This window comes from Echeneis naucrates, chromosome 23 (genome assembly GCF_900963305.1).
Source record: "Echeneis naucrates chromosome 23, fEcheNa1.1, whole genome shotgun sequence".
Lineage (NCBI taxonomy): Eukaryota > Metazoa > Chordata > Actinopteri > Carangiformes > Echeneidae > Echeneis > Echeneis naucrates.
The window spans coordinates 3,736,022-3,758,840 of NC_042533.1; the positions used below are offsets into that span (position 1 = coordinate 3,736,022).

General features: G+C 40.5%; 1 protein-coding gene across 2 annotated transcripts; it reads left to right on the forward strand.

Moving 5' to 3' along the window:
• The first annotated feature begins 1,638 nt into the window (after positions 1 to 1,638).
• On the forward strand, positions 1,639 to 20,227 carry mtpn (myotrophin). Of its 2 annotated transcripts, XM_029495338.1 has the most exons (5): positions 1,639 to 1,661; positions 9,037 to 9,121; positions 11,314 to 11,427; positions 12,386 to 12,469; positions 18,839 to 20,227. In XM_029495338.1, exons 2-5 carry the CDS (start codon positions 9,050 to 9,052, stop codon positions 18,923 to 18,925), a joined length of 357 nt encoding a protein of 118 aa, XP_029351198.1. In that variant the 5' UTR covers positions 1,639 to 1,661; positions 9,037 to 9,049; the 3' UTR covers positions 18,926 to 20,227. The 2 variants fall into 2 exon arrangements, with proteins under 2 accessions (XP_029351198.1, XP_029351197.1); XM_029495337.1 differs by lacking the exon at positions 1,639 to 1,661 and having other exon boundaries at positions 8,752 to 9,121.
• Positions 20,228 to 22,819: the final 2,592 nt, after the last annotated feature.

Sequence of the window (22,819 nt, forward strand, 5' to 3'; positions counted from 1 at the left end):
TTGCTGGCTATGTAGCATTAACAAAACTTACCAATATCTTCTTTCAACTGACGCGGTTTCCTTGAATGTTTGTCCCAGCTGATAGACAAACTCGCCTTACTATTGGCGGCGGTAAGCAAACGGCATCAAGCCGCCATTTTCTGTTCATGCTGCAAAATCGAATGTACTTCCTTAGTTTACATTAGCATCAGCACAGGCCATACCTTTGTCACGTTAGCAAAGAGAAAGGCAGCAGCCAGGGTGACGTGCATAATGATGCAGTAACATACACTCGTTCTTGGCATCATAGTCGTGTTGCATTTTGAATTCAAACTAATTAGTTCATATAGTTTATTGAATCTTCTCCTCATTCTTTAAATGTTGAATTAAAGGTCACAAGGGCCTCTGTCCTCTTTTTGAAAATAATAAAAAAAAAATGACTAGACATTGGCAAATCAAAAGTGTTATATATGAATAATAAAATTAAATCTGAAGTCCTTGAAGTTTAACTTTCGGGGTCCTTCTGCTATGCATGCTGAGCCAATGTCACGCTGTCAAGGCTGACTGGGACACACGCAGATATTGGAAATGTAATATGTGCTCTTATCTTTTTGTCGGAAGTGTGAGTGTGCTGAGAAAATAACCTTTGGTCCCACAGCTTCATTCTGAGGTGCAATTCATCATTGAATTCCAATTATTCTTTCATATACTTCCAAAAAAGCATCTAGTTTTATTTATTTCACCATTTTCCCAAGAGGCCTGGATTGGACAGCTTTTACAGGCATAGTCCAAATACATGAGGAGCCTCAGCAGATCTGCCTCACCTGGATCGCCTGTAGCATATACACGTACATGCTGGAAAGCTCCCCGAGCAACCAGCCGACTGCTAATGAACTCATCCCGGTTAATTTCATTTCGGGTGCTGGCTCTTCCACGCAGCCACAGCTCCGGCTCTTTTGCTTTGCTGCTCCTGCTACTTGCAGGGTGCGTAGACTTCGAAGCAGCTCCACAGTCTGCTGTGGGCAAAAGTCCACCTTTGCTTACATGCACACTTTTGCGACACACATCTTGTGTTTTATATGTCCGGATGAAACATCCAATAAATGGACGAGCATTGATTTGCACACCCAGGAGGAGTTGCCCCTCCTCTACGGTACAATCATAACACACAGATGTTCAGTTAGCTGCGCAGAAATACAAGGGAGGGCCAACGTTGAGAAAGGTGTTTTATTTTAAATACGATAGCACCTCTTTTTATTAACCTCCTTAAATGTAATGGTCCTTATCCAACTAATCACTTCCCTTTATCGCTTTTATTGTGCCATCATCATCTGTCTTTGGATCGGTGAATCATCACCAAATCAGCAGAGGAGAATCAACATTTGAAAACACTGAATACTGACAACTGAGCTGAACGACAAAGTGAAGGTCAGGGTGAAAAATTCCCAGTGCCAATCCTCAGCATTTCTAATATCCTGATCAGATTATGGACAGCGATCATTTTCGACTGTTAATGTGTCTCTCCCCAACGAAAAAAGCATTACAAATCCAATATCGCTGAAACTGAGCTTTTAAAACAAAAGGATGAACAAATGGTTTTGGAAGTCATTTCCAAAAGGGGAAAAAAAAAATCACATCACTGGTGTAGAGTTGGGGGAAAAACTGCATCTCATCTCTTGTTTGTGCTGTTTATTTAAACATTTGTGAGCCTAATGGATGCAAGAAAACAGAAGGAAAACTTATTATTTCCTCTTGCCACTGTTAAATGAAATGGAAATCTGCCAGAAAAAAGAAAAAAAAAAAAACAAAAACCAAAAACAGCTTGCTATTTCCTCTGAGGGGGCAAAGCATGTCACGTGAGGCTGTGTTCTTGATCTTCAGCGCGTTGATCTCTTATTTATTTCTGTTTTCATGGAAAACAAAGTTTATCCGCTGTGATGAAAGCAGTGCAGAGGAAAGACGCTCTATCCCCCATGGCTGTATCACAAATCCTCGAGGTATGCTGTAAATCTCTTACAAGATTCACTGCAGACTTGGTGTTTATTGGCAATGAATTTACCTCTTAGAATAACATTATTGTTGGCGTTTATATTCTGCTTTAGCTGAAATCAACAAGCCCTGCTAACATCTGTTAAGATCTGAAAATAGAACATGCCTTCACTTTAAGTGTAAAAAAAAAAAGGACTTATCACTTGCGTGTTTTGAGACAATATACTTTCACTTGAATATATTTGAAAAGAGAAGGAGCAACTGTCCTCACGTCTTTCTTTCCTGACCCCCCCAGGGATGAACTGTTAACAAAGCAGGAGTGAATGACTCTTCTGAAGTGCAGAGAAAAATGTTGGTGCCGAATCCTTTCCTCTCCGTCCAGAACACTTCAATTTGCTGAAACTTTTCTCAGAGAAGTTGGATGATTTCCATGTTTTGCTCTCGAGCCAGTAGTTTAGGGATCATACCTTTTGATAATCTCCTCAGGATTCCCTCTGTTTAACTCAGCACTGTGACATACTGACAAAGGGATTTCTCCTTTCTCGGCTGCGCTGAAATAAATCATCTAACCTGACACAAATGGCACACACTAGAGATATAGAAAATCGCTATTTATACTTGTACACCTTTATTGCCATTAAAACCAAAGCTACCTTCAGATTTATTCATCCTAATCCATGACAGCCAAAAGAAATTATTAGGAGGATTAAGTATTTTACAGCCAGCCTAGTGTTACATATTCAGCATGGCGTGGGCAGGTCGATGTTACTCCTAGCTAACGATGTGCCCCGTTGGCACGCGCCCTCATTTACGTGATGGGCTCGATACTATCCGCCAATGACGGGATCAACAGTCCGAGCCAGTCCCCCGAAGGTTCCTGTAGTAGATGGTGAGGGGGGCAGACAACAGATGAGAAAGACCCAGAGGCTTGGAATAAAAAGAGATGGATAAGGAGAGAGAGAATCCCACCCGTGACGAAAACCGCAGCTCAGGGCGTGCTTCGCTCGCACGTCCAGCAGAGAATGAAACTGCGGCCGCCTGATTGGTGCCTAATAAAGTTGTCACATCCTATCACCGCTCACATCTACGACAGAAAGTACAGGCCCCCAGTCAGTGCTAGTCAGGGGTGATCAGGGGCAGCCAGTAGTGGACAACACCTCTGCGTGATGGATGTTCGGAGACAGCATCCCCTGATGGAAGTGAGGTCCAGATGATGGAGGGTGATACGGGCAGACAATAGAAAGCCGGAGGAATGACCGGAATGACCTGCACGATTTATTAGCGGTTATAAGGAACCAAAAATCACCTTAATAACCCCAGCCTCCTGATAACAGCTTCACTGCCGGCTCCATTAAAACACAAGGGAATTGTTCGAGGCCCATCCACTTTCTTGAAGTGACAGGGAACATTTCTCAGACAACAATGTCCTCACAGCCGGAGCATATGAATGTTTCATGCCACCGCTCCTCTGCTTGAAGACAGGTCCTGTTCTCTGCCTTGCTTATTTCCTCTTGCCCACACTCCCGTTATGGAGGGCTGTTTCTTCAGCCTGAACTCTAGAGGGAGGCAGCATGTGGAGTCTGAGGGAGGCACGTCTGCCCACAGGGGGCCACACATGCCTGTCAAATAGGATATTCAGAGCCATCAGTGGTGTCAATTTGCTGGAAGTAAGACCCAGATGGCTTCAGTCCCCTGAGAGGTCACTCAATTGCTGCTTGTGTCTTGACTTCCTAAAACAGCCTTTTACAGCCTTTTTTTTTTTTTTAACTGTAACTTTTCCACAGGTGTTCTGTTAAAGAGTATTTGTGATGGCAGCCATCCACCTTTGACTGCCCATTGCTTCATGAAATAATATTCCTTTATCTCTGCATTGCAGGCTTTGACAGGTTTAATTTCTCTTCAGGTTGTGCTCCACAGCGTAAGAGTCTATTGGATGGAAAATCATTTACCACTGCTTCCTCTGTCCTCAAAATATATAACACCCCCTCCTGCAGTTACCACTTTTTATTACGTTTTCCAAACTGCAGGTTTTTTGTTTTTTTTTTCACCCTCACTACAAATTCATCAGAGTAGTTGTTCTGTCTTTATCAAAAATTTTGAAATAGTGAAGCTGAGAAACCAGATGATGCCCGCCCTCTCGATCATAATGTGTTCCCAAGTTAGAAACTAAATCTGCTCTGTGTGTAATATTTGAGTACAACAGGCCGCCTGTGATTGAGCGGTTGGAGGGCTATATCAATCACGGGTGGCGTCTTACTGGAAGTTACAGAGAATGCTTTCATCTCTAACTTGGTCATGGTGCTTTTGCATTGAACAAGTGAGATAACAAAGATCTAAACAAGTTCAGTGTGAGTTGAACAAAAAAAAAAGGAATGTGTGCTTTTGGATACTAAAATGAAACCACCTAAGCTGTGGTATTTTAAAAACTAGATTTAAAAATTTTGTCAATATTTAAATAATTTCCATTTTTGTTTGCTATTTTTGATAGTAATCAATTTATTTCCTTTTTTTTTTTTTACTTTCAAGCTGGACAAAGAAATATTTTCCAAGATTTACTTTTATTCAGCTCATTCTTTTGGTTTGATGCTTTTATTGGTTCTGTTCTCTGGTAGCAGCAGGAAGTTGTTTTTTTTTCTGGTTTTACCAAATAAATTTATAAACTTATACAACTCATTTGATTAGTTTTTTTTTTTTTATTTTAATTGTTGTAAGAAATTTTTGACCATTTTCTTATTTTACAGTTTTTTGTATGCTGATTGAGTGATGCTGGTTGCATAACTTGTTGTACGGTTTGAGGAAGATTTTTTTTTTTTTTTTTTTTTTTTTTTTTTTCTGTGCGGGGGTTCTTTATTCAGATTTGATTAGGTTTCAAGCAACTTTGTCGCCATTCATGTTTTGCAGACTTTGCAATTGCTGACATGAAAGCAGATTTTTTGCTTTTGTCCATTTGGGTCTGCCTCAATGCTGCTCAATATCCACACTGAGTAAGAGTGTGTGACAGATTGTTTCTTCTCAATGATAATCTCTTTCAAATTGCTTAAAAATACAGTTTTCTTCAAATGCAAAATGAACGATCAAAAGGGCTGTCTTGTTAGCAATGGAACGAATTAAAGAGGAAAGAGAGCAAAGCTTCAGTCAGCAATTAAACCTCCATAAACGTTTCCACAGATTTCAGTTCAGTCCCCAATGGGTGATTGTTATCATTAAAGTGAAAGGTGCTCTGAAGGGTTTGCTTGGCCTCCATATTGTTAAGGGGGCAGATGTGGGCATTTTTCAGATTTCAAGTGGGCCTTGAGCCGGAAAAGGTTGGCCATGTTGATATTCCAATTAAAAAATAGAGTATTTAACACTTTTAATATTTCAACAGTAATCAAGCGCATGATGTGAAAGAAGTCTCACATAGCGATGAATTCCCACAGAATTATCATTTCATTCTGCAGCTCACACTTCAACATCCTCCGATCTCTGACCTGGTTTTATGGACCATCGGTTGCAGTTTGGTTTCTCCATTAAGTTCAATAGCAGATAAGTAAAGTTACAGTTAGTTAGCTCCCTTTCACATTGTAACATTAATTTGGTAACTGTGGTTCAAGCAGCAAGAATTGTGTCATATGTGATTACAGCCTTTTCCTCTAGGCAGTATTTTAATAGTATAGCTGGTCCAATGACTCCATACTGGTAACTACATTGAATTCAAATAACATATCAGGTTTTATGAGCTCATTATGTGTTTTAATGTGCAAAGTAATTACCGATTTCAGCTGTCAGATAAGCGAATGTAGCAGAGCAGAAAGTAAAGTGTTGCCCTCAAAGTAGTGTGTAGTGAAGTAAGAATGTCTAAAAGGCCTCAAAATCTCTAAATGAAGCATCACTAGTTTAATATTTCTGGCTATCATTTAAAAAAAATTCTTTCCATTCATGCCCAGAATGTACTATTGCATTTTTTTTTTTTTTTAAACATCAATGATTATCCTAAAGGAGAACAGACAGTCTTAATCCTCAATTATGTTTTATCTAAAATCTAACTGACTTCCTGCAAAGTTTCTTTATATAAATTATTTTATTTTGATGAATTACTCCGTGCAGGTTTAGTGTTCCCTTAGTATGTGTTCCGAGTTTCAGGGATGTTTTGAAAAGCTCAGGCAGGAGAGAGTTCGTTTTAGGAAGCCCCTCCTGATCTTTTTTTTTTAATGGACACACCAGCATAGCGTAGATCTGCTGCCTGAGTGCTGCTAATCGACTGAAAAATGGAAGCCATGCTGTCATGCCTGTGGATAGAATTACTTTACATTTCTGTCAGGTAAAAAACTTTCACTCTGACGTGCCTAGATTAAAAAAAATAAATTAAAAATTAAATCCCATCATGCCATCCACTTATTTCGTTTCACTTATTTGATCTTTCTTTTTCCTCTTTAAAGAACATTGCTATACTAAAGCAGAAACTTCTAAGGCGCCCAAAGTACATTAGTATGCAGGCATCATTATTGCAGGCAGGAATAGATAAACTGCGATTGATTTAAGCCACATATGTACTTGCAATTACCCATTCTACGAGATGCTTCAGTCATAGTCAATGTTACATTAGCATAATAGGCAGAAGAAGTGTGAGCAGTAATCACCTCTGTCCTTATTACCATTTTCTGTGTAAAATCTCCAATATACACTGTGCAGCTTACGCTCAGGTATCAAACTCTTTTATGTGTTCGTAATAAACTGTCATGCCAGTCTGTCTCTCTCTCACTCTTACTCATGTGTGAGTACAAGACTGGCATGACAGTTTATTACGAACACACTTGTGTGAGTAAGGGAAGTGTCTGATGAGGCGGGTGGGGGGTTGTAAAGGGGAGCCGTATGAGGAGGAGGACGGGAGAGAGCCCGAATATCATCAATGCAGTTTCTATTCCCTTCATAGTGCCACATAAAATTTTTTTTGAAATGGTGTATTTTATTGTTTGCTTCATCCTCTGGATAGATTGGTTTTTCCAGGGAACCGCTGACTTAATCTAATGAGAATTTAACAACATTTCATCACCTATAGTTCGCAAGGAGAGCATCTATATGGTTGGGTTGAATGAGAGAGTGATGTTGGAATGGAAAATAAGGGGATAAAGCAGGCAAGAGAGGCATGAGCGGTGATGCTGTAGCAAAAAATAAAAGCTGTTATATGGCTTTCAGCTTCTTTGTTCTGTCCTTCAACCTTTACAAATCAAGATGGAATAATGATTGGTTTTTTTTTTCCACCACCTCTTGCTGGTGTGTCTTTCAGAAGCTGCTGATCCACTGTTTGTCAAGGACTGATTGAAGAATTCTTCAAGGGGCAGCTGAAAGAGCAGATTGCTTCCAACAGGTAAGACACTGAATGCTACTGTTTCCAAAGTGGCTTGCAAATAATGATGCGCATGCCTCACGCAGCTAAAACATCATCACTCACAAGGATCTCTCACGCTCTGATACATATGCATGTACAAATGTACTTCACTGATCTTTGCTCAGAGGTGAAACATAGATACAGCTGAAGGAGATGAACTCATTCAGTGTTAGTATTTTAAAATGGATTCATCTACAATGCTGATATGCACATGGAATATTTATTAAACCACCAGCACCTGAAGTGCACAGTTTTAGGCTGAAAATGCAGCAGAGAATTGCCAAAGTAAGATCTGTACTGGAATCAAAATATTTGATTTAATGCAATTTGTCTGAAAACATTCATTGTAGTTGTCGATGCACTCTTTTTAAACTATAGCCATGAAAAAACAATGCAGGTTGACTGCAAAGATCAACCTGCTTGTAATGCTTTTCATTAGCTTGTATTACTTTTGACTTGGCTGACAGAATTTTCTTGTATTTCTAATACAAACAATGAAGAGTAAAATAGGCAAACACTTAAAAACTATTGAACTATGGCTACATAGTTGACTGAGGACATTTTCACACACTTTTATTGAAAAAAAAAAAAAGAATAAAATAATGTTGCTCAAGCCCAGCAGCAAGTACAAAAGAATAAAAAAAAGGAAGTGTATGACTAAGCAAGTGTACTAAGATCAAAACCCACTGCGTGTGGTCATAGCTATTTAAAGATGCATTAGAAAGTGTTGGTGGGCTGTCACTAAACAAGATATGTGAAGTAGCTTTGGGTCACTACGGTTAGTTTATCTCTTTTGTAACTTTCACATAGCTTAAAGTGTTTTATCATTTACAGATCTGAAAATAATATGTACATTGTTTAAATAGAATGCATTTACATAGAGATTTTCTGCCACATAAAAGTGTTTTACTTTAGGCATTCACCCATTCACACTTGTTATGATAGGGGCCTTTTTCTAAATCAGTTTCCACAAACGCTCACGCATTCAAGGAGCCGATGATACATTTACTGTACGTTTGTATGCGCCTGAAATACTGTACAGTGCAAAACAGGAAAAAGAAGTTTAAAACTGCAGTATCAAGCTGGGTGTGCCCCGGAAAGGAGAACTGCAGGGACCGATGAGGTGATAAGAAAATGCTTTGGACATTGTGTTGACCCAGAAATACAATGATGCCATCACGTCCCATTATAAAGGTGGGAATTCCCCCAACTGTCAGCATTTGGCGAGCCAAATCGTTGATCGCGCACGTTTTAACAGTGGAAATAATATGAAATATCAATACTTTCACCGTCATTAATTGTTTATTATCGCTCGGGTCGCGTGTTTTCATGTGCTTCTTTAAAAAAGAAAAAGAAAGCAAGAATAGCAGTCGTTTTAACGCTGTGTTACTTAAACGCAGCCCTAAACGTTGATTTCCGGGTGACGTCGGAAACACTTCAGACTCGCAGAAAGGCGGATCCCTGTCTGCTTCTTTGGCTTGCAGAACTTCTGTTGATCCTCGGTGGGTTTCAGCAAAGCGTCAACTCTAACTCGAACTGCTCCGAGACGACTTTGTCTTCGGTCGAGCTCTGAAATCCGTCCCCGGCCCGGCGGCGACACGAAGACTTTTCCAGCTCCGGCTAAGCTAACTTTGAACGCCGCTTAGCATTTAGCTTGACAGCCGCCCAGCAGCACATAACCGGACAGGCTGACACCGGAGCCGACACGGGAAGATGGGAGATAAAGAACTGATGTGGGCGTTGAAGACCGGGGACCTGGATGAGGTCAAAGCCAAACTGGTTACGGTAAGACAATGAGAATTTTTTTTTTTTTCGGTTCATGCAATGCAATATTTATATTTTTATTTCAGGCAAGAGGCTCTTGAGCTAAAGTTACTAACGGCGAGCGGGGGGCTAACCAGCTAGCTAGCTAGGTAACGGTATCTGGAGTTGAGTAATGTGAAGTTAGGCAAGATAGCGGTGACAAGCTGCCTTGTTTTCTGTATGAGGCTTTCACTGTGCAGGTGTATGTGTATATATAAAAAAACAAAAAAAAAAAATCATGCTCTGTCATGGACCAGAAAATGAAGCCATAATGCACAGTTAGCACCGTTAGCACCGTTAGCGGCGTGCCGTGCAGCTCTCACCTGGAGAACAGGTGGAGGCTGAGCCGTTTGCTAACAGTCTCGGTTCCGGATCCATGATGGCTCCTCTTAAACACAGCGAGTTTGGTCCGTGAAACAGCTTTGACTGCGGCCACTGCCGTAAGCTGCTTCCGCACGGAGCAACCTGTTGGTAAGCTAACCACCGATAGCATCAGCTGGTACGTGGTACAACAAGGAGACAGCAACAATAAGCTGTTAACAACGCGTGTGTTATTTCACCATACCGACTGTCAGCAGGAGAGTGTATCTCTGATGACACACAGCCAGGCTGGTGCTGGCTTATTGCTAGCGAGCTAACACACCACCCGGGCCCAGCCTGCAGCTGAGGTTGGTGGGCGGGGGTCTCAGCTGGAGGCTCCTTCAATGCAATCCAGCATAATCTGTTTGGAAAATATGGAGGCATAAACTCAAAAATGGCTCTGAGGCTAAAACTGATCTCACTAAACAGCCTAGAGTGTCTCTTGCTTCAGTAAAGGCTTGTGTGCTTGCCTATGCAAGAAGAGGCCATATTTTCTTTTACAAGCTCAACATTAAGATATTGTAAACATTAACTGGATATTATCTTTTAGTTAAACAAAAGCTGTATGATTTTTATTTACTGCACTATTACTATGATATCTTAAAACATCAAGTTGGCTAATTAGTTCTGCTAGTCTATAATTTTTACTGCACATACGCTTTCTAGTTTAAGTTAAAAGCTTTTTGGAAGACTGTCAGGTTATGTCTTTTTCACTCTTCACTCAAAATCATCAACCAAACAAGATTTTAGTGAAATTGATTTTAAATTAGCTGCAGGAATTTCCAACAATGACAATTTTCACAAAACTAAGCGTTTTAAATTTTGTTCATTTTGACATGTGTGACAGATACATTTCAGGATACTCAGGTATGAGATAACCTTACAAGCCCTGGAGGAACTTGTTAACTATCATTGAATATAAGTAATAAAAAAATCACTGAGCTGATTTTTGAGCCAGATCAGACTTTTGTGTTTGCAGCAGTTGGATGGAGGAATTTTTCATCTCCAAGGAATAATCAACATCCATCATTGCTAATGCATTCAGTGGGAATGAGTGCAAAATGAATTGTCTTCAGTGTGTTGTACTTGACCTTCAATGTAGTCTGGAGTAAAGGTGAGCGAATGGCGGCAGCTTGTAGTGAAGTTGAAGACATTGTGTGCAGACAGTTCTGTGTCCATGCAATAAATTTTAAGAAAAACAATACATTTAATTCATAGGCATCTTTGGCAATGACACAGTCAGGGTCATAACATGTACTAATAACTTGTAGAGCAACAATGAATGAGTTGTCTAAATTGTATGGCAACTGTCAGAGTATAACTATTCATCATTTAACTCGGATATAGGAACTAGGAGCAGGGAAGGAAGATATTGCTGATTATGTATTGTTCATCAGTATGATGTGATGCACGGTGTCTAAATCTGGCATTTGCTCTTTCTGTGCTCTCCTGTCAGCTGAATTGCATTTTCTCTATGTGGCCCCAGGGGAACCAGGTGGCCAAGGTAGCTCTGTCATCCCCAGCTCAGGTGTAACAAGATATACTTGTACCTTGTCAGACATTTCAGTAAAATCTACCTTGATACTTACGGGGATGTTACTTCGCTCCATCTTAAGTTTAACAGCACCTCAGCAGTAACATAAGGGGCAGAGGATCATGTGCTCGTAAGGCGTAGACACTAAATTTCATTGCTAGTTTGTCAACAGCGATTGTCCCTGTTTCAAATAAAATTGACTCTTCCTATCTCTGTTCAATGCGTGCTGTTGGCTTGTTGTAACATTGGCATTATTTTAAGCACTTTTTCTCCTCTTCAGGCTGAAGATGCAAACCGGACCCTGGAAGGTGGGAGGAAGCCTCTGCACTATGCTGCAGACTTTGGTCAAACAGATGTGGTGGAGTTCCTCATTTCTAAGGGTGCTGATGTCAATGTAAGAGCCACAAGAACCAGATTGCCATATCTTTGCTTTCATTTGCCTACTATCCTGGTCTGCAAAAAAAGAACAGTGTGTCTTTCTGCATCCCTGCACCACCTGAACCCATTATTGAAATGCTCGATGCTATGTGAGTGCTCACAGTTTGTTTGAACAAAATATGGCTGTCTGGTAAAACCAGTTGTGTGTGCTGTTTCACACATTGTCCACTTAGTAGTTGTCTAGGTTTGCCAGATCCAACATTTACCTTGATTGTGACTGTGAGCCTCAATAGTCTGCTCTTGTAGTACTAAATTGATTAGTATCCATTCATTTGGGCACTCCCTCATCCATTAGTATAAAACTTTTAATGCCTGTTCAGTAACTCAAAACTGTGTGTGCAAAGCAGCAAAGGTTAGCATTTGAACTCTGGCTTATTTGGTCATAAGGGTGAAACTAACTTTGGAGAAACAATTTACTAGGCCTAAAAGGTTAATTGTTGACTAATAGTGTTCTATAAAAAGTTTTCAAGGTGCTTACATATGCTCAGAGCACCCATATTTGCAAAGGTACATCTTAGATCACCTGAATACAACAACTCATCTTCACAGCACTTTCAGGTCTGGTCTTCAGAGACGGAAGGTGAAATTTGTAGTGAAATACTTCTTCGCCTGGCCTCCCAAGCCCAAAAGCGTTTACGTAACTCTCTATTTCTCTTGTTAACTGGCTCAGCTACTGAAACACGAGAGATAAATGTAGTGTTTAACCGCAGTGTGAGCTGGTATAATTTTTGGGCATGATAAAGTAAAAACCTCTCTCAGGAGTTTCAGATTTATCTTTGATTTAAAAAAAAAAAAAAAAGAAAAGAAAAGATGGATGTGCCCTTGTGTTGGATTTTCCTACGCTCCACTGTTAAATCAGCTTTTCTTTGTTTTCTGTCTGTCACTGATGCCTTTACTTTGCACTCCTTCTACAGGCTCCTGATAAACACGGGCTCACTCCACTGATCTCCGCCTGTTTTGAGGGTCATCTTCCCTGTGTCAAGGTCCTTCTAGAAAAGGTTGGTACAGCATTCATTCACGCTTTCAAATACACCCATCTGCACACAGAAGTGTCCAGGTGTCCTTCACCCATCAATGCTTGTTGATGTATCAGAAGCTCCGTGTGAGCCGTGACTGCTGATGAGGTAACTCATTGGACAAAGGCCCTTTAACACCATCCTGTGGAGGCTGTGCTGGAATGTTCATACAACATCACATACTGTGTTGGTACTGTTCATTTGTTTTGTGTCTGTGTTTTTAAGCAGCACCATTCAGGCCTGTTCCATGTAAATCTCTGCCCCATCCTTCCAACTCATCCTCTCTGTTGTTAAACTCTAGAACTACAGAGAGTGTACGCAGGAAAAACCTAACATAATGAGTGCATTTGCTTCCACACACATGCAACATATGGTATAATGAACCAATTAAGATCTAGTCATGCAGGTATAAAAACTCTTGAGCAAGAAGTCAAAAGACAAGTGACTGAAAGGCTTTTATTGGGACCTTGGGTTTCTGGAGATTCAGTAGTAACAGTGACATGTAGACCTATGGCAAAGAAAACATTTGAGTTCAGTGGTGCAAAAAACTGAGTTACTGGTCTACAGAGATGTGAAAAAAATGGTCAGACAATCCACTGTATTCCCTATTAAACCTTTGTGGACATTTTGAGGTGTGGATGCACTTGTACAACTGAAACCCGATTAAACACCCATGGGAGACATTGGACTTGTGTGTTGGACATTGCTCTCCAAATCATCTAAACACCAGATGAGGGAATATCTTTGAATGGTGGTCATAAAAAGTCAGAGACGTGTGGGATCAATGCCAAAGAGACTAGACGCTGTTCTGACCTTTGTGTTGGTTTTTCATGTAATTTATCTCACATCTGTATCTTAAATGCTGCCTCTGTCAGAAAGAAGCACATGCACAAAGTCTCTGTGACCTGAGAAAGCATACTTGGTGAGACTCAGCTGGCATCAGCTGTAGTAATGCAGCTGATTAACAGCTATACTGTAATAAAAGTGACAGAAAACAGGTTTGTGCAGTTCTGCAAATATAAAGCCTCATTTATAGGTGGAGTGGTTTTATTTTGGAAAGCCAGCGCCTTTTCTTGGATGTCTTGCTTATCAGAACATTCACACCAGTCGTGCACATAAATAACACATCACCTGTCCGTCTAGACTGGTGGAGCTCTGTTTTTCTGTAGCCTAATTGAGCCAGGCGGCAGTGGAGTTGTTGGTAGTGTGGACAGTGACTGTCATACAAATGGGACCCACAATAGCTGCTTGTCTTTGAATACCCCATCAGTTGTCTTTGTGGCTGGTACGGACCATTAACTGTCAACATTGTACAATCAAACGAGTTTGAAAAGTTAGTCTTTTTTTTTTTTTTTAATCATTGCTCTTTTTGTTATTCTACTTTATACATTTTATTTCCTTTTGTTAGTGAATGGCATAAGGTCAGCACTGCAGTGGGAAAAACACCCACAGCGTAAATAGCAGCGTGATGTCACATAGCTGGCTTCCATGCTTTACAGTTCTGCTGCTGTAAACCGAGATGTGTATATGAGCAGCAGAGATGAAGGGAGATCTTTTGGGGGCTCAGGGTGAGTAAGCAGCTGTCTGTTCCCAGCCAGGCTAAATGAGGCAGTGTAAATGGAAGCTCCACGACAGAGTGGCTTCATGGTGGCATCATCCTGGCTCAATGAAATGATGGGAAGAGGGGCGGAGGCATTCACAAGCTCAGCCACACTATCAACAAGGGAAGTTTGTTTGTTTTGGGTTTTTTTTTTTTTTCTCTCTCTCCATTAAACACACAATACAGTCATATTCAGACACACTTTTCAATCAGTTCACAGTTTCTCATGCACTTTGAAGCAGACGTTTAAAAAGAGGAAATTTGTGTGTGTATGTGAAACACTGGTGTAAGGTTAGAGAGACACTGGTACTCCTGCTTAGTTATCGTGTTGGCGTTGACTCCATTAATCCTCCACTGCCACACGCTCAGTCCTCACATCAATCGGCCAGCAGCTGGCCATCAGTACTGCTGGCAGAAAGATAAACTGAAGGATGCAGCCAATGCCAACAGGAAGAAACTTAAGTTTGCCTGTCATTAAGTTCTTTGCTATAAAAGCACGTCATGCAACATGGAAGCACGGGCAAGTTCACTGTTTCGACCGCAACTTGATCTGTTGTTTTTTTTTTTTTTTTTCGTTCTTGCGATCTGGTTTGTCACTATAAGGTATTGTCCACAAGCTGTATTGATTTTCATTACTGTTAATGAAGATTTTCATCTGAGTGGTGGTGATGCTTCGGCTTGGAAACAGATGTACGACGAGGAAATGCAGGCTGTATTTCAGACTGGGCTGTCTGCCAGATGAGACATTCTATGTCCACAAGCTGTAATATCTCACTAGGTTACACTCGCACCAAAATAATCATGTGCTTTCTTTTTCGTCTTTGTGATTTCCATCTTACATTTCCCTTGCTGCAAGTCTAATGTCCGTGGTTTGTATATCTTAAATTTTGCAAGATAAGCAAGTACCGTCTGTACAGTGAAATGAAAGGCCCCTTGGGGAAGGTGGAAGACCCTTTTTAAAAAGCCTTTCTGTGATATAAGAGAGAAAAAAGATTACCAGAGCTTATCTGAATAGGTATTATTGTGGGACGGGAATATGTGAGCTAACAACTAACCCCTGGGTTTGCTCCTCACATGTACTCACTGTCCCTACTAGACTTGTTTGCAAAGCTACTGTTGGCAATGAATTATGAAAAGGCTGCTTTAACCCCAGTGGGTGACCCAACTCTGAAATCCTCACCAAGGCTGCTGACTACAACACACAGAGGCCAGTCAGTTCATTTTAAGTCAACAATAAAAGGGCACACATGGGCATACATACATCCTTTTTTTTAATTCTATAAGGAACTGTGGACACCAGTGACCCGGAGGAAAGGCAGCGTTATTTTGTCACATCGGCTCCCATTTGTTGCCTTTTCTTTTAAATTGACCTTGTGAGGTCTCCTCTTTTATTATTCTGTGTGCTCTTGATCCACAGAGGGCTTTTTTTTTTTTTTTTTTTTTTTTTCCCCCTCAGTTGTCCACAAGAATTTTTTATATTTATTTTATGCTGCCATCATGCTCGAAATAAAGACTTGACTTGAATTGAAAAATTAAATTTTAAATGGCACAGGCTAAGAGATATCACCTTCACATGTTGGAGTTCAACAGGAGTTGAATTCCTCTTTATTTTTGATTCAGTAGATGTATGTTCTATACATTACCTTGATACTGTCACTAAAATAACTTGAGTCCAGGGAAGTATGCTTTAGAGAATAAGTGAATGAAATCCGATTTCATACAACCTATTTTGTGCGTCACACACAAAGGCTTATAAAATAAAAAAAATAAAAATAAAAAAAAAACGTTACTTGCCTTCTGTACTTGGATTGTTCAATTGCACGGACTGCAGTTTCTACATGATTAATGTGGCAGATATCTTATTGATTTTTCCAGCAGTTTATGTAATGTCAGAAAATGGCACAAGCAAAAGCATTCTAACTTTGCATGGCTCTACAACGCGACTACGTTTCGTATTAAATCTTTTCACCTGAGAAGCCGTATTTAGCAGATCAACGTTTTTATGACAAATAACGAAGTTGATCGAAGAATAAACGTTGGTGAATTCTGTCATTGTTTATCAGTGAATCGGCTTTGCCTTGCAATTTGAAGATTGAGATAGGCTAAAGATTACCTGTAGCCACAGGTGCTATACCAACCCCCAATTTTTTGTATTTTTCCAAATGTAATCCAGATATTGCATGCTGTGATAAAATTTCCCCTCTTGCGGGTCAGTAATGTGTTACTGGTGCCAGCAGGTTAGGAGTCCAATCTAAGCTTTGCATTTCAAATGGGTTTGGAGTGACATTCTGGCACAATATTTGGTGACTTAGCATGGGAGACCCTTAAGATCTATTCACTTTTGGCACAATAAGAACTTAATGGACACTTGGCAGGTGGGTGGCATGACATCACTGACCCAATGCTGCTTTGTATGACTCCGTAATGCAGGATGATGATGCATCTTAGTTTGACTGCAGACACCCTGGGAGTCTATTCTTATTCATTAGGCTGTCTCTCACTTGGCCACTAGCTTCTTGTTGACTGGATAATGTTTGGACAGCGAGGCGTTCATGAGGGTCATTATTCAAGTTGGGGAAAACTCATTACTGTAAGTGGTGTCAGGAGGATGCCACTGGGCTTGATGGCCATTGGGAATTTAATGGTGTATCCTGAGAGGCAGTAACAGGCAGCAGTAATGCCAGTGCTATTATTATAACTCCACCATAAATACCCACAGGAAGAATCCACCCATGGCAACCCCCCCCCCCAAAAAAAAATACTTTTTAGGACAACATAAGTGTATGGTGAGCAGAAGGGAATGATCATTATGAGAATTTTACCTCAGAAATTGCAGTATACTCAGGATATGTAATTGTATTTGTCAGATGGATGACTTGTTGGCTCCCAGACAGACACAGTATTGATCTTCAAAAGGCTAGATTCAAGGTGCGCTGCTATTTCCTGCCATCTAAACAAGGCCTGTGGAGCAGGCTCCTACGTATGGTCTTGAACCAGTTACTAATGATATCCCCAGAGCTTGAAGAATAAGGAGTCCTGTCCTCCCATCTTCTGTCCTCTTTCCCCCATGTATCCGGTACTACAGAGAGCATAATGATGGGCCATCAGGTACCTAATAGGAATGAGTCAGCAGCAGTTTCAAAAGTTAAACCGGCACTACAAATTCTTTATCATTATTGATAGTTATGGTTCAGCAATGTTTCTGCAGGAACATTCAAACATTATTGGAGAAGAAACATTTGGGTTTTCCTCCAGGAAAGTCTGACCTGTATCTGACAAGACAGATTACACTGAAGTAACCCTCTGTGCATTTGCAGGTATAGTAAAGATGATTATTTATTTTTATCTCTGAGATTTGAAGACCCACCTTCGTGGGTAAACTTTACACTTTGTGCCCTTAATTATTGAATGCTCTCGGCAGACGAAAACCACCTAAAGCACACGTGTAAACTTCCTATTTAACAGTATATTTGAGCACAAATTAAGCAAAGACACCAAGAGTTAACAAGTGAGCTTTAGGGTTGCTGACACTTTTTTTTTTTTTTTTTTTTTTTTTTTTTTTTTTTTTAACTTTAGTATGCTTTTTCTAATTCTTGAAAACAAAGCAATATTGTTATTTCCAAAGTTAAGCAACATGCATGTATGATCCTGTAAAACCTTTTTGTTGAACCACTTTAGGCCACCAGAGTCATCAGAGTTCACGTTACACAACAGGGCTGTAGTATGACAGGAATGTTGACAGGTGCACACATCTTACAGATTTGAAGCATGTTACAAACTGACTAAACCCTCTTTGAGTTTTGGCTTTGGTCTCCTGGCACATTAGAGATGTAGATCTGACGGGTAAACCACTCGGCCCTGGTAAATCTCTCTAGCTTGGGATGCGCTCTGTTGCTCCAGTGGCATGGAATTTGCACCCAGACAACCATCCACACAATGTGAGGTACTTGAACTGAGTTACATTGTTTTTTTGATGCCCTGCTTCTCCATGCAACAATAGACCCTCTCTGCCGTGGCTCTGTAAGCCTTTTGCTAAGAGGCTAAAGTTGGCAGGACAAACAAAGGGACGTTTCTCTACCACATACCCTTCCACTCCTCCGTCACCCATTAAATCTGTTGTCACTATATGTGCATTCAACACATTGTCTGTCTCAGCCCTCTGTCTTTAAGTTTCATTTTTGTCCTTGGTAATCTGAATGATTGCGTCCACTCTCATCTCTTTGACTTTCATTCTGTCATAAGAGATTCAAATGATTTATGCCTCAGCGCCTGTTACTTTGTTTTGTGTGTGCTCTCTGGATAAAGAGAGGCTGACAGGCAAGTGCTGAGTGGCTGTATTGTTGGAAAATGCCAGTGATGGAAGTTTCACTTAGTTTTAGTAAATTAGCAGGGTATGAAAGTTTAGTGACAATTGGGCGACTCAGAGCCAACAGCTGTTGCACTTCCCTCCACCTTCCTCTGAACAGCACTACCCTCTCTTTCATAACCTTTTTAATTTCATTTACTTTTTCATTGATTTTCTTTTAGTAGTATTTCTGAAGTGACACTTTCTATGTTTTAGGGTAAAAATCATATGAATTATTAGCATGCGAAAAGGAAAAAATTGATCTTGTTTAGCTTTGCAGAAATGTATACGCGAAGGGGCGAGCACACCTTTTTCAAAAAGGACTCTGCTCCCTGCTGTAACTCCTGACCAAGTGTTGATGACCCTACTCAGCATATTGAATATTCATGTCCCCTCTTCTCCACAGGGTGCTGACAAAGACCGGAAAGGACCAGACGGCATCAGTGCCTTGGAAGCTGCCGAGAGCAACGCCATAAAGGCTCTGCTCAAGTAAACGCGGCAGTGTGGGAGGTGGCTGGACAGGTGGGTGAACAGACAGAGAGATGGAGGCAGTGGTCCCCTGACAGAAGACGGACTCGCCCCTTTTACCCCCACCAACCTCTGTCTTAACACTGCTTTTGTCTGTTTGTTGGAGGATCATTTTGTCTGTCTAGTGATTTTCCTTTAATTTTTTTTATATTTCTTTTACCCAAGTTTTTTGGGATAGGATTTCTCTTCTTTTGGCCTCTGTTTGTAGCCATTTAACAGAAGGACTTGTCAGTTAATGTCTCCCCTTAGGGACCATCACTAAGGGAGGGCTCTCATACCTGGATCCTCAAACACTGCAGACTAGAACTCAAACTCTATAACGTAAACGCAAAGCTTAGCACTTAAATATACATCTCATTTGCAGTTGTCTCTTAAAGCTGTAAAGTAATGACATGGTAAAAGATCAGTAGTGTGTTAATATTTTTTACAACTTCAGTGTGAGTATCGTATGGCCAGGGCTGAATCTCATGATCAGTAATTGCACTGTACTATACTAGATAGTTTGAAAAGAAAGGCTGTAAAGTTTCATTATATTAACCTTTCATTACGTGTGGCCTCGTCCTCTACCTTGATTTTTTTTTTTCTTTTTTAATAGACCAACCAATCCCTCCAGTCTAATACAGATTTTTGGAAATGTTGGGTGAGAGAGGTCACGAGGCCAGATTTTCCTTTTCTACTTAGCCCTGTATCACTTACATATCAGACGGTGTTTTTGACAAATTTTGCGTTGGTAATGCATAAAAGATATCGTGTATTCTTCGACCAATCACCATGCTGGCTAACTAGAAAGACTTGAATGTTGCAATTTTTGAAAATCTGTTACTGAATCCCTTTCGAAGCGATGTTGACGTCACCGAATAGAACGCAGAGTTTTAGAACTTGATTCGTTTTTCTCAGCCCAAGACTAATCTTTCACAGCAAGAATCCCATTTTTTTGTTGCTGCTTCTCTGTGTATTTTGTAACTGATAGGCTGTTGGAGCTCTGAATGACGGGTAAATGGGGGGGGGGGTGGTTAGAGTTGATGGTGAAGAGGGGTGGGGGGGCTAATATTCCCCATTGCCTTTGATTTGGTTAGAAGCCCTGCCTGTTTTGCTGCATGTCAAAACTGCCTCTGCTTTTACGCTATGAAATGGTTGCTGTCCTCTCTCGGTTGCTTTCAGATGAATTGCTACATTGTAATGGATTAAAAAAAAAAAAGTTGCTCTTGCTGACTTTGTTGTGACAAAAAGTCTGTAAAAAAAATGAAATAAAAATATCTATAACATCTTTTTTTTTTATATAATTTTATTATTATATATTTTTTTTTTTTTTTTTTTGGGGGGGGGGGGGTTATTCTGAAAATTTTTGGAAACTGTCACAATCATTTCCGTAATACAAGTGTTATTCTTCCAAGTATAAACACCACCTACATGTAGCCAAAACATTCAAAAGTGTATAATATAAATATAATTATTTGGTCTGTTGGTAAACTGTTGCTGAGATGATACATTCTCTATTATAGAATCAGGTGAATAACTCAATAACAGGTAATTTTCCAGTAGAAGGAGTATCATGCTGTTTGACAGATGCTACCTTTGGTATTCTCGTCGCCTTGGGCGTACTAATCAGTATTTGCGAACTTGAGCAACTCCATCCCAAACAGAAACAAAACAAAACAGCAGACTCTAATCTTTGTTGTCATACCAATCTCTCGCCTCAAGCTGTTTCATTATGAATCACAAACTGACTTTGACTCCCACCAGGTTTGTATGGATTCAAATAAGCTCCATGTTCTATTACAACAGTCGGTTCTAATACAGAAAAATGCAGCACCATCCACAGGAAATTGGAGGAGTCATACCTGGTATTGATTTAGTCTGTTTCGTTCAAGCCATCTCAAATGAAACTTGTCTCGCATGAGGCAAAACTGTTGTGAACGTGGCAGGAAAGTTATATGGAAGTGATTTTTAACTTTCAGGTGTTACGGGAGGACCTTTCCTCTAACCTGAAATAAACCAAGAGGAACGGCCGTTTTAATTATGAGGGGCATTACACCACGCTTCTGCCTGCAGATTTAAAAACAAGCTCAGTGGAATGTGACCTCGAAGTTCGCCAGAGAAACCGTCCAGAAAACGTCTTCAACTTTGTACACAAGTAAATACTTTTTTTTCCAGCCCTTCATTTAGACCACATCACACTGGTGTTGAGTCAGAGCCCAAAATAAAATGAGATGGCCTCAACATTGCATCACAGTGGAAAATGTTAAAATCAGTTCAGTTCAAACTTATACATTTGGAAACTTTGTGATCTTGACTTCAATTTTGCCGAAAATTGTGCATCTATGTTGAACGCTGTGAGTCAGTAACGTTGGACCCGCTGAGAGACTTACGGGGGTAGGAGCGTGTGGGAGCGATCAGTGTGGCGAGTAGTTGCATCAGGTCCTGTCAAATGAGCCGGTCCGACAGGAAGCTGCAGACTGAGACGTGGCGAGGAAGATCTGGGATGTGCTTGCAGATTCCCACAGAAAGAGTAAAAAAAAAAAAAAGGAATCGGTTACTGCTGCGTGGACCAACATCATGATTCATGGAGAAAAAGCCTTGTGTCCCTGCGTTCCCCCCTCAACACCTTCTCATTTCTGCTCATTTACATTTCTTTCAAAGTGAATAACCCAGAGAAAGCAGCTACCGGCTGACTGTGACATTCTTTGATTATAAAGAACAGGATTTTTTATTTATTTTTTTTTTTTTTTTCTGCCTTTGTCTTCGTGGAGCCAGCAAATAATCTCCAACTCTGCAGATGAAAGGCTGTGATTCAGGCTGATGATAAATGTGAGATGATTCTCTTCTCTAATGCATTTTCATTTAGTCAGTGAATTGCCTTTTTAGCGGCTCGACTGGCTGGCAGGATAATTCCCCAGCCTTCACGGTGGCACTGATCCTGGTCAGGGTTCGTTAGTCCAGCACGTTTACACTCCGTGCGTGTGCTATGTATTTCTTGGCCCATTAAAAAAAGAAAAAAAAAGTATATATTCCCAGAGATCACAGCTTCTTGTTGGCCTTATCAGACTTTTTGAGGAGAAAAGATGAGGCGTCACGCACAACTTGAGTTGAACTCTGCTCCCACCTGCTGTTCCTCAAAGAAAACTGCGGGAAATTATCTCCTGCATCTGAGGGACCCCCCCCCCCCCCCACACACACACACACACACACACACACACACACACACATAATCATGCAACTGCTATTTTTTTTTATATTGAAACAGGAACTAACACTTCTGTAAAATCATTTCAATTGCTATCATAAATGATGATTTCTCTGTCAATACATACAACACCCCCCCCCCCCCATTTTGTATTGGAGCCTAATTGATTGCTGAGTGTTTCTACAGTAATTACCAGATGCAGTAATTACCACAATGAGCTACCCGTATACATGTAGACACACATACGCAACCTTTTTTTTTTTTTCTTTCCACACAGTTGCTACAGAGACTTCATGCCGAGCTATCCTTGTGATCAACCAGCTCAAAATGGCGGTTAATGAAGTAGCAAATCCAAATCATTAGCATAATTAATACGGACTTCTGATTGCCTTTTGGGTATCTCCCCTCCCCCATCTCTCTCTAATCTATTATTGACTTGTTTCGTTTAGTTGGGCTTATGACTGATTTTCAGCTAATCTATAACTTATTTCCCTAGTTGTAGTTCAGCAGTCATATGACCTGGAGGTACGCCAAGCATGAAATCAACCATTAAATCAAAAAGTTGGGGGATGCAAATGGAAAATGACTGCGCAGATGTGTGTTTTGATTGGATGTTTGAATGTAGGTCACTTTGCTGTGTGCTGTTTTGGCAATACTGGTGTAGCTCTGTGTGTG